The 13,035-nt window shown below is 37.7% G+C and overlaps 1 protein-coding gene across 1 annotated transcript in view; it reads left to right on the forward strand.

Moving 5' to 3' along the window:
- The window catches only part of USH2A (usherin), a gene marked incomplete at both ends in the record, with an annotated part of 619,110 nt that overhangs the window by 412,459 nt on the left and 193,616 nt on the right, over window positions 1-13,035 (forward strand). The window contains 3 exon segments of the mRNA XM_084245562.1: window positions 455-1,083; window positions 7,556-7,896; window positions 8,771-8,893. Coding sequence (XP_084101688.1) covers window positions 455-1,083; window positions 7,556-7,896; window positions 8,771-8,893 — 1,093 coding nt within the window.

A 13,035-nucleotide genomic window follows, 5' to 3' on the forward strand; every position in this document is an offset into this window, starting at 1 on the left:
GCTGAAGGATTTTACTGGGCTGTAAACTACTCAGGTTTGTTATGATAGGTTATTGATTATAATTAGTTACTGTGCGTTCTAGAAAAAATATGGCAAGAGCTAGAACTTCAGTGACAATAGCCCTCTTGTCCATTTTTCTTCTATCTTACATTTTAAAAAGTTCTCATGGTATTTTTAATCATTGGCCTTAATAAAAGATAAATGATTTTGATAAAGCTCTCTTGGAGAGGAACATGATGATTTAGTTCAGTAATAGTCAACAAGTGCTTCTTGCTCATTTATGAGCTGTGCCTTCGTGGTTCTGGTCTTTATGGAGCTTATTTACTTATTGCCCTTTACGAACTGATCTATTTCCTACCCTTCTAGGAAAGTAATCACACATTTTAACTTTATTCTGAGGAGCTGTGGGATGTTTCCAGGAAGTATTAATTATTAGATTTATTCCACTTAATAGGACCTGGACCCATAGACCCACCTGTTCTTCTAGACATGAAGTCAAGACTGATGTTGGTGACCAAGCAGCACACTTTGCAGTGCATTGGGGTTATTACCCATTATAACATTTACCAACAAGGTGGTCTCCACTTGAAAACTTCTGGAAATGTCACCAACTGCATGGTAACCCAGTTATGTCCACACACTGCCTATGAGTTTCAGGTTGAGGCCGATACTGCAAAAGGGTATTCCCTGTCCCCAGAGTCCCAGACTGTGTGGACACTGCCAGCTGCACCAGAAGGCATCCCAGCTCCAGAGCTGTTCTCAGATACCCCCACATCTGTGATTCTATCTTGGCAATCCCCCACCCACCCCAACGGCTTGGTGGAAAAGTTCGCAATTGAGAGAAGAGTCCAAGGGAAGGCGGAAGTGACTATGCTGGCGACACTCCCAAGAAGTCATCCCATGAGGTTTATTGACAAGACCAGTGATCTCAGCATGTGGACCATATGCAAACACAGAGTACTGCTAAGCACCCTCAGTGGAAGTACAAACAGCAGGGCTTGGGCAGAAGTGACCACGAGACCTTCGAGACCTGCTGGGGTCCAGCCACTCTCAATGCAATTGCTGGGGCCAGAGTCAGCCAAGGTAAGAGGCTGACTGTTCTTTCTCCTTTGCAGATGAGGAGTTTACCCTGAATCGACTCTGTGTTGAACAGAGCCACCTACTGACAAACGCACACATTTGTTGTTTTAGGCATTCACTGGAGAAACTGGGTTTTGGCCTTTGGCCCAAATGCTCTTGAATTCGATGTCAGTTTTTCATTTCTCCCTGTATCCTCTTAATTATATTGTTGAGATGCTTCCATTTGCCTCACACACCTGAAATACTTTGAATGCCACAATGGGATGCTTAGCTTAACCACCACGTCAGATTTAAATAGATCAGAAAATGAAAAGAGATGGGAAAATATAGAGGAATGGATTAGCATATTTAAAAAGTTCTAATTACCAATATTCTAATATTTTTTTAATGATCAAAGAATCACAATGATGGGGAAAGAAAGAAAATAGCATATTACGGGGCTATCTAGAAAGTATTCAATTATTCACCTCATTCTACTGGGAATGAACTCTAGAGGACAAGATAACTACCATTGTTTTGGCTTGCATACAAACTTCATTCAAGGGAAATTAGTGTAACCAAACAGGAGGGAGTTTTGTAGCTTAGAAGCCTCTTTTGTGTAAATACACACATGCTTCCATGAATTCCGTCTTGTACTACTGCCAAAAGCATTGCTACAACGGTCTGCTCGCCAGAGCTCAAAACAAAAGACATTTGCATAACAGCAAAGTTCATCTGTTGACTTTATTGCTAGGATCTGTGTCCTGTTTCTCTCTACCCCCATCTAACACACACACTGGGTGATGCCCAGTGGTGTCCACTGTTGAAGAAATAAAATTTATCCTATAAGCTAAAGCTATTTTTGAAAGTCTTCAGCCATGGATTTCAGGATAAGACTGGTCAAAGAAACACACTTCTTGATAGGAATATTTCAATAGGACACAGAATTCTGTTGATAAAACACTAAAAATAAATTAATTGGAATTGCATGAGGCATAATGTTTATTATATAAATTGGGCGTTTTAAAAATCATTCATCATTTAGCATAAAAAAGCAAAAGAAAACCCCAAACAAATAGAGTTATTTATATTGTTTAACTTACTTATATATTTTTACATTGTTGTTCATTTTTGTGCAACTTTGATTTCTCCTCTCAGGTGTAATCCCCATAAAATTACCACCACCAAGACACCCAAGAACCATCACCACAGTCTTTTGTGCTCCTCTGTTTTGTTCCCTCTCCCTCCAGTTATTGATCATTCCAGAAATGACTTCTTTATATTCCTGGGGGAATTCTGCAAAACTTTGGTAGCAGAACAAACCCAGATGATGTGACATGAACACAGTGCTTTCACAAAGGCATTACATAATGAACAATTTTCTGTAGGCAGACCTGAAAAGAAATATTTTCAGAAAAACAATGACTTGATGTAAAATTTTGCTTGATTCAGATATGTAAATGACAAAGAGTATCCAAGACAGGTTGCCTGGATTTTTCTTTCTTTTCTTAATCCTTCTTTTGACTATGCAGCTTCTCCCAGAATGAAACAATACAGGTGACATGTCAGTTTAGGAGAGGTTAGATGAGTTTGACTAGGAAGCTGGATCTCCCAGAACTCACCAAGTCAGGAATCTAACACTCTCCTAGAAGGCACCTGAAATATGTGGTGATAATTATTTTTAAATCCACACCTTTTATTTATTCTCATTCATAAATAGAAAATCAAAAGTTCTCAATGAGTCATCAGGAATATTCCAGTAATGCTTCTAAAAATCTATTCACATGTCATCACCATTCTCATTGATTTTTGATGAACTAGGCTCTGATGTCTGTTTAAATCAATCATTACAAAAAATGATAAACTCCATGGTAGGAAATGAAACAATAATCATGACAACTACTCTTACTGCGTTCATACTAAGCTCCAGGAATTGCTCCTATTTAATTTTTACTACAACCCAAACAGGTAGATATTATTAGCAGCCCCATTTCACAGACAGGAAAATTGAGAATTTAGAGATTAAGTAAACAGTCTAGAATTATATAAGGAGTAAGAATTAGGACTCACAGGCAGCAGAGATCCAAGAGCTATACCAAGTTTGCTTTATTGTGCTGCTGTAAGTGCAGACTGTGCTGTCTTCCTCCACGGAAGGACTAAATTCATATTTGTCAATCCTTTCAGAGTCAGCAGAACTACCTAACTTCTTCTAATCAGAATGCTGATCATTTTTTGTTGTTGTTGTTTCAACCTGAATAAAATAATTTTGATGTATAAAAAGAAGACTAAATGGTTGAAATAGTCTAGAAAATCATGAAATAAAAGATTAATGAGATAAGGGGCCTTCCTGGTGGTGCGAGGGGTTAAGCACAGCACTTTGAAGCTATGCTCAGCCACTGCAGCACGAGTTCCATCCCTGGCCCGCCAGGGAGCTACTCACATGGCGCAGCAGACCTCTCCTGTCTCGCCTGCTGCTCCCCTCAGCAGTGTATTTCAGTCAGTCCCCCTGTACTGTTCCCCACTCTGTCTCTGGTGAATCCTCTCACCCCCCGCACCTCTGGCCTGTACCCCAACTCTTGTGCGCATAAAGAAATAAATCTTTGAAAAAAAGAAGAAAAAGATTAATGAGATAAGACCCTCCCTCAGTGTTTGTACCAACTCTAAGCCACTGAATCATAGTAGTATGGCATTGGCCTAAAAATAGATGGGGAACAGACTAGAAAGTTAGATAAAGGGTAAAGTATATGGGGGAAATTGACTTACTGTGAAAAGTACCATTTTATTTCATCAGAAAAGAAAGGATGGCTTGCTTTAAAATTGGTACTGGCCTAACTGACAATTCACATATAAGAAAAATAAATAGATCCTGCCATCATTTTGTAACTAACTTCTAATAAATCAAAAAATTTGATGCTTAGAAGAAAATAATGCTTAGAAGAAAATAAAGGAATTTTTTATATGAGCTAAAGGTAGGAGAGCTCTTTATAAAGACAAAATAAAGAATCTCATTATCTTTAGGAGTGTTCTATATAGTTAGTAAAAAATGGATTTTTTTTTTGGTAAGACATAAGGCTTCTCAAAATGAAGTCAGACTCCAAAAGACAGATTGGAAAAACACTTCTGTACCACATGTAATTGAAAAATATATTATTCCTCCATCATATTCAAAGGACCTGTAATAATTTATGATAAAGTGGCAATTCAACATAAAATAAGATATAAATATGAATATATAACTTAAATAAGAGAACATACAAATAGTAATATTTGAAAAGGTTTATATCTTATAAAAATCAAAAGAAGGTAAATTAATTAAAAAGAAGTAATTAAAGAATATTGGCAAAAGTTAAAAGAAATAGTTATTTAAGAGTGTGAGGACACTCACTGTTTGTGATAAAGTAAATTAACATAGCCTTTTCATAAAGCAATTCACCAATAATAATTATTAGAAGTAAACATACTTTTACTTTCTGGCATAGCAATTATTATCTAGTCAATACAAAAGAAACACAATGGGATACAGTATGCATTTTGATATATTGTTTTTAGCATTAAAATAGATATCAGTCTAATAAACACTGAATAATTTGTTTTCAGCAGTGAAAGAAATGTTATATATATATGAAAAAAGTGATCAGAGGTGTCCATAATCTATAAGTATGAAAATCAAGTTGTAGCTTAAGGGGTATTTTTTATATAAAAATAATTAAAAGAAAGTTTACACTGTGTGGATATATTTGCTTTGCTTGAATAAACATACCAGAAAGTAGTTAATTTTATTTCTAAAAATAGTTACTGTATACTTAATTCTGTATGAGAAGTTTTACTAGAGAGTTGGTTGTTCAAAAGCACAGCAGTATGAATTCACACATTTCCACATTCTTGGGCCTTGTGGTATGGTTCTATCTTGAATTGATTAAGTAGTCTAGAATTATACAATCCTGTAATTAGACAGGAGAGCAAGAATTGTCTCACCATTGTCTCTTCACATTAGATAAAGAAAACCAGGGCCCACATATATGATTTGCTCAGATGTGGCTTTTGTTGAGACTAGATCAAATATCAGGGACATTTATTCTTTACCCCTTCACAACTCATTATATCAACCTACACACACACTCTTGTAAATGAAGTTATTATATATAGTCTAATGGAGACCAGGCAGGAAGGAAGATACACTGTACATGTATGATACCTTTCCCCAGTAGTCAGTCACTTCACCTGACTTCTTACGTGTTTGCCTTCAAAAGGAATCTTTGAAGGTGTCTTGATTCTTCCAGATCTGAAAGAGTTGGTAAATGTCAGTGGCTCCTTAAAGACCCACCCACCTACCTCTCCTATTTTTTAAAAACTTAAAATAACTAAGAGATACATGGAAATCTAATCTAAGTGTAATTGTTATGATAACACTTAGATTAGATTTCCATGTTTCATAATCTTTCCTATGTGTAGTAAATATAGTATAGAGGGCTGCTGGAAATTAACCTGACTTTTACGTATTTTGGCCACTATAGTAAAGAATGAACTTTAGTATTTAACAAGCTGACTGCTTAAAAATCTTAGACACACTATTTTTATTAATGATCCCCAGGATAATTTCAGGAAGGTGATCCCCTAGATCCCTTCTGCCTAGAATGACAATGCCACTGCCTAGAATGAAAATGGCATCCTCCACCATGTTATATAAGTCCTTCTAAAAATGTTATATAGACACAGATTCCTGTTTCCCAACAGGTATTGCCAACTGTCAAACTGTGACCTGAGTTCTCCAAATATTATAGTTCAAGAGCAAGGAATATCATGTGTGATATGATATATCCCTATATTCCACCTCCCATCAAATGAAATTTAATGGCAAAATCTCCCTTTTTCCACTTAGAAGTATCAAGAAGCCCTCTGCATTTACCTTGACCCCTCTTTCCAGCCTGCAGAGAGCATTGCACCACAAATTAATGGAATCCTGTGTCGGTACTATAGATTTGTCATGTTTTAGGGTCTTTGGTCTTTTCTTACATCCAGACAAATCCTCTCTTCTCCCAAAGAACAAGCACATCAAAAACTTCTCTTTACCCCAACACTGTAGAACTCCCCATGAATTTCTAAAACTAGCTGTGTTCCAAAGTCATGTAGTAACATCTGATAAAACATCAGTCATCGATTATGATGATGATCACTCTCCAGATGACACCAGGTACAAGCCTGTTCTGTCAATCCTTAGTGAGAAATCACAACAAAATCTCATTTCCTGTTTCTTTGGGGGGACATTTTTTCTTTTGAACTAGGTAGAACATTTTGGTCATTTCTTCTCCATCCTAATTTTTCTATTATTCCTTTTCAATTTTGATTTTATATAAAATTCCACACATAATGTATCAATGCATCACTTTATGGAAATGTGTCTTTTAAAATTTCAAAATAACCGTATGCGCAGGAAAATATAGAATCCAGTTGACCATGACTGCAAGTATTTGTTGAACTCCATCGCAGCATCCATGGCATTGAGTGGGCCTCCAGTTTGTATCCTGCTAACAAGAAGCTTATGATCTACTTGGAAGATGAACTATGTATTCCAGAATTTAAGCAGCCTTGCAAGGCAACAATAAAAGAGATCAACATAGCAATAAATAAGTGATTTTTACATGACTGACACATATTTTTCAAGCCTCCTTTCCCCCCCCCAAAAAGAGCATGAGTGGGTTGCCACTATGACCTTAACAAAAGTTGGTCAGAAGAGAAAGAGAATGTTAAATAAACATAATGATATTCCGTTACAAAATGTTGTTTCTTTTCTCTAATGCTTAAGTTCACAAGTTAAACAGAATCATCCTCTGCTTGCCTATTTAAGTTTTCTATACATCTTTTATCTTTGATAATAACACATTGTCATGACTTTATTTTCTGTATTATTTATGCACAAGTGAGTTGCAGGAACTCAATTGTGCATCCACTGAAAATGTAAATAATGTTTCACCCTCCCATACACATGCGCGCGCACGTGCACTCACACACACATACACACACACACACACACACACACCCAGAGTAGTGACATATTTAGAGCACACACTGACAATGCAACAATGCAAAGAGAGGTGTTCTGAGGTTTTATTTAATTGAGTTATAAACAAGAAAGTGATCACATCCTGCTGCTCCCCCATTGATGCCCATGGATGTGTGAATTTTCTCCAAGTGTGCTCTGTGTCCTTCAGAACACCCACAGTGCAGATGAATCACAAAGGTGTGTACTCTTCTGTCAGTCCTAGAAAGTATCAAGACGAAAGCCAAATGCAGGACACAGCATTTCATTTGGCTCCTGGTGTACTGCTAATTGATCCCAAACTTTTCATTAATGTCTGGTGCAAAAGGCTAAGTAGAAAGTAGGCATTTAGAAAAAATTTAACTGAAAACCAGATAGAGCAAAATTCTAGGCCTTATGAACTTGAATTGCTCTGTTCCTGTGTTGTTGCATAGCTTCTAAGTTTATCTTTTATTGCAGGTCACTTGGAATCCACCACTCATTCAGAATGGAGACATGCTTAGCTACGAGATCTGCATGCCTGACCCTCATGTGATGATAACCAGTGCTAATGCTACTTCTTCCATGTTCAGTCATGTGATCATGCATTTGAAGCCTTTCATGAATTATTCGGTCACTATTGTGTCTTGCTCAGGGGAGAACAGGTATCTGGGAGGATGCACAGAGAGTTTATCTGCCCATATCACTACCGAGCCCGCCCTGCCCCAGGATGTCAGCCCCTTGCTGGTGATCCCGATAAGTGAATCCTACATTGGGATTTCTTGGCAACCCCCATTAAGGCCAAAAGGACCCAATCTGAGGTAAGAGTAAGTGACTTTGCTTTTGGGTTTTGTCACAGTCTTCACTCTCTAGAAAGGATGGAAAGAGGTATTTACTCACATATAAACATAGAACTAATTAATTATTGAATACCTCATAACTTTTATAAAATTTAATATTATGTATCTTGATTTATATACAATCATAGAAACTATCTGTGGTAGAAATATCATATTGTGAATAATTAAAATCCCTTGAGAATCAGCACTGTTCTCATGATTCTCTAAAAAATCTTCAATTTGATTTTCCTAATGTACTTTTAGTATTTGTCAGGCAAACTTTCTGCTTTTTCTAAATGATTCATTTGAACAAATATGCCTCAAAATTCCAAAGTTAACACAGTAATTCTTTGTCATGTTATTATCTGGAAATTTGTAAAGAATGTGGTCAAGAATACAGATGAAAGAAAAGAGCTGTGACTTTAAATGGGTTTGTAACAACCCAAACTTGACACTCAGCCAAGACTATAAAGTTGATAATATTATCATTGTTTATAAAGTATTGCTAGTACAGGTCTTAGGAAATCATTAACTTTATAAGCATTTTTGTATATCTACTTTGTGTGAAACTGACCATAGAGTTTTGGCAAATCTGACATAGAAGGAATTGAAAATGTTATCATTCTTGCTGATAATGGAAAAATGTGAATGTAGCTGATTAACTGAAAATAATTGAATATATGAAATCAGCCTGGAAAAAAAAAAGATCATCTGGAAAAAACTTCATTGTTGTAAATTAAGATGTTTTCTTTCCGTTTGCATGCACACACCAACACTCATACCACACAACAACCTAAATTTTGGTAATAACATTTGTTGAGATAATCCCAATGTTTCTGCTTGTCTTTTGCTTTAGATGTGAGCTTCTGAGATGTAAAATCCAGCAACCACTTGCATCAAATCCCCCAGAAGATTTAAATCTGTGGCACAATATTTATTCAGGAACTCTGTGGTTTTATGAAGATAAGGGTCTTAGCAGGTGAGATTACAAAACTATAAAAACAAATGCTGGCATTTAGTTTGGGGCATGTTGAATAGTTCAAAGTGTCTTAGTGTCTTCATTGTGTGAACATGTTATCAGTTATGCAATAAAACATGTTTAGTTATTATCTGTGGTGTTAATCATACAACTGCAACAGTGAGCACGTTCAATATTTGCCATCTTCACTGCACATTTAAAATAAGCCTTTTGAAGTCGAGTTTGTAGAGGTTTAAGCCTTAACCTATTGCCTTTGTCACAACTCAAACCATACATGAAACTTAAAAGAGGCATTTGGAAACATGCATTATGTACAAAAATGGGGATATTATAGGGCATGTATCCAAAGCTTGCTATCTCTGGGAAAAAATTGTTTTAAGTCATTGATTCAGTCTACAAAATAATATTTAGTTAACAGACTTGGGACTTGAAAGAATCCAATTCAGAGTTCCCAGAAATCAAGGAGTGGACAACTAACAATCTCAGGAAAAAGGGAGCATGGGGGCAGAGGGAGACCCAGACTCCATTTCACCCTAGGGTGGTGACATTAGGCAAGTCACTTAGCCTCTCTGAGCTTCAGTTCCATTATCTGTAAAATGAGAGGATTGGATGGGATGAAATGACTTCTAAACCACCATGAGTTCAAGCAATATAATCAGATTTTTTTTAAAAAAGCAAATATAGTTTGTGAAACTTTTCAGACATTTTAGTAGTTTTTCTATCAAATTGATTGTCTAGTTCCCCCCCCCCCCCACACACACACACACATACACATTGCCTTGCTCTTCTCTGAATCCTATTCATAGCTCTGGCCCTGCCTCTACTTCTTATTCTCCTGGGCCTCTGCATCCCAGCACATCAGCAATACTTTAAGTGTGTCTGACACGCTCCCCAACTTTTCCCCATTGCAACTGTTTCCCTTCCTCTGCCTGCGTCAGCCTTCAAGTTTTGGCCTAGCAGTTTCCCAGAGGGCCTACAGGCTCACTCTGGTGCTGTTCTGGATCACTGCCCTTTGGAGTATTTCCATAACACCTCCCAGTACATAACACCGTCATATTATACTGTCCTGGTATGGCTAAGGGTTTGGATGCCCCACTGTGTCGTCAAGCCCACCGCAAGGCAGAACTTTGTCTTCGCTACTCCTGTATCCTCAATCCCTGGCTCACTTGTTCAGTGACAGACTCAGGACAGGGTTAGCTATTTAATTTCTCTGTGCCTTAGGAGTACTAACTGTGCTCTTATTCTCTGGGGAAGGGGGGAAACTCCTCTGTCCTTCTTAAAAGGTTTTGGTGTAAAAACATTCATTGATATTATAAGGTTCTTAAAGTTAGATAGCACATAAATCTTATGCAACAATAGAATGGGTCGGTGAAAGCGCAGTTTTTCTAAGTTAAAAATGGTTGCTCAGTAGCATATCATTTTTGTTGAACCTGAATTATGATGGTCATTAGTCACTTTTCTACTATTTTTGTTTCAGTACTTATTTAATCTGGCATCCAGTTGGAGAAATTAATTTATTCAGTAATGACTTTTGCTTACTACATGCTGAGATTCTGTGATAAGGAGAAAAAGGTGAAGCCTTTGCCCTCAAGGAACTTACAGTCTAGTGGAAGACACACTCACACACAAACACATACACGTACCTCTATACACATTCATACATAAACACCATACATATACAAACACCACACATATATGCATGCACACATACCACAGCACACATACACACAAAACACATATATACACATGCATCACACATATACAATAACCAAACATATACTCACCACAGATACACCACATACATACACATACCACATGTACATACATATGTACACAACAAATCAAATGCATATACACACCTTACACAGTGTTTTTTGTTTGTTTTTTTTAAGATTTATTTATTCATACAAGAACTGGGGTACAGGTGAGAGGTGCGGGAGGGTGAGAGAATTCACCAGAGAGGGGGGGGAGCAGAACAGGCAGATGGACCAAAAATACTGCTGAGGGAAGCAACGGGCAGGACAGGAGAGGTCTGCCATGCCATGTGGGAATCTCCCTGGTCGGCCAGGAATTGAACCCATGCTGCAGAGGCTGTGGACAGCTACACAGTGTAGAGCTCAACCCGCTGCACCACTGGGGAGGCCCTCACACAGTGTTATTTAGAGAATCAGCTTTCCCCAGGGAAATCATATGGAGAAGTAGCTTTGTATGACCTGTGAACTCTCTTTGCCTTAAATATAGAAATTTCCTAAATAAATAGCCCCTGACTATTAATAAATGAATCTGATTTATAGCTATGAGATCATTCAGCAGGAAAGCAACATAAGTCCCAGAAAGTTAATTTAGTTTCTTTGTAGCAGACCTAAAAACTTAAAGAATTAGGACCAAGGCCAAAATTTTATATTAAATCTGTAGTGATGCCTCTAAGGATACCTAATAAGTCCAGATCCAAGACTTAAGGTAAGAAATAAAGTTAAATCTCCACAAATTCAATTGAAGTCTAAGTTGACTTAAACATACCAACAAAAGGTACTTCTGGAAAGGAAGGAGACACATCATAAAATTGTGTGGCCTCAAGAAGCAGAAAATCAAGGAATTTTTTTCTTGCTAGAACTAGCAAAGATTTTAATTCAAACAAATACTTTGACCCATGAAACCAGCTTGTGATTTAAAAAAAAAAAGTGCATTTCTTTTTAATATTCCAAACAAATGGCCTCAGTTTCATGTTGTGAGAATGTTTTTTCTAGTTCTTCTACCCTATATAAGTCCAACAAAGCTTGGGTCCTCAGTTCAAGGCAAGGTGTGGGTCCTCTGACAAAAACAAACATGGAAATTAGTCCACTGGGGGAGGGCAAGGTGCTGTTGAGTTTTTCTGTTAAGAAATAATCTTGTCAGGTCTGATGCAGGCATGACCCCTCCGGACTGCAGGCAGCCAGGACCCCCCACCCGTCCTGGTGAGCTCATGGGCCCTCCAAAGGCAGTGGGGAAGGCTGAGCACACAACACTGCAGTTCCGCAACTTCTTTCAGCCCTACCAGGACCTGGCTGACATTTGTGTCCTTAACTTGTTTGACTGGCTGCTTATTTAAGCGTATGAGGATGGGGGCAAGGGTAATTTAATTCCAATGCCTTGAGAAGAATTATGTAGTGTCCTATTGGACTCCCCAAACTCCACCGTTCCCTATTTCCTTCTTAACCTACATCAATAAAGGGAATGTTGACTTATATCTTCCCCTCTTGACCTGATATCACCATAGCTACATCTAGAATCAGCTTTTAAAATGGCATGTCTCTTAATATAAAAAAAATTAAATTAAGATTCACTGAACATCCCTTAATGAATACATTTGTGAGAGTAAATATAAAAATATAACATGAAGTCAATCTCTTTGAGCAAATGGTCCATTTTGGTTAACTAATTATTTATAATATCTGGAAATCATGCCAATTTCATTAGATGTGTCATTAGTTTCTTTTTAAAAAAAAATATTTACGCATACAAGAACTGGGGTGTAAACCAGGAGTGAAGGAATGGTGGTGAGAGGATTCACCAGAGACAGAGTGGGGAGCAGAACAGGCAGACTGGCGAAATACACTGCTGAAGGGAGCAGTGGGCGAGACAGGAGAGGTCTGCTGCACCATGTGGGTCACCTCCCTGGCAGGGGATCGAACTCATGCTACAGTAGCTTCAGATAGCTTGATAGTGCTATCTTTAACCCCTGTGCCACCAGGGAGGCCTTGTGTCATTAGTTTCTGAAATTTAAATCATTCTTGTAGATTTTTTTCCTACATGTCTGCATGTGCAAAGAAGAATGTCGAGCTCACTACTGAGATAATTTAGTTTAGACAAAATACTTTGTGCTCATGGTTACCTTAGGTGAGGGATCATTTTGTCTGAGTGACATGGGTCCTTGCCTCAGGATTGAATCTTATTCTGTCTGTGTAGACACAAACTTAGTGTAGCTGGAGGTTTAGAGTGTTTGTCAGTTTCAACTTTTCTGCCTTAATAATTCTGTCCAAAGAGCCAAGTTACAGTTGTTGAGGGAGCCATAACTTTGGGTTTGCTGACATTTTCATCACTTGGAAAATCTGGTGAACATGCCATTGTCATCTGATGCCGATGAGGTGAGTCAGGCAGGGTTT

Source organism: Talpa europaea, assembly GCF_964194135.1.
Source record: "Talpa europaea genome assembly, chromosome: 10".
Taxonomy (NCBI): Eukaryota; Metazoa; Chordata; class Mammalia; order Eulipotyphla; family Talpidae; genus Talpa; species Talpa europaea.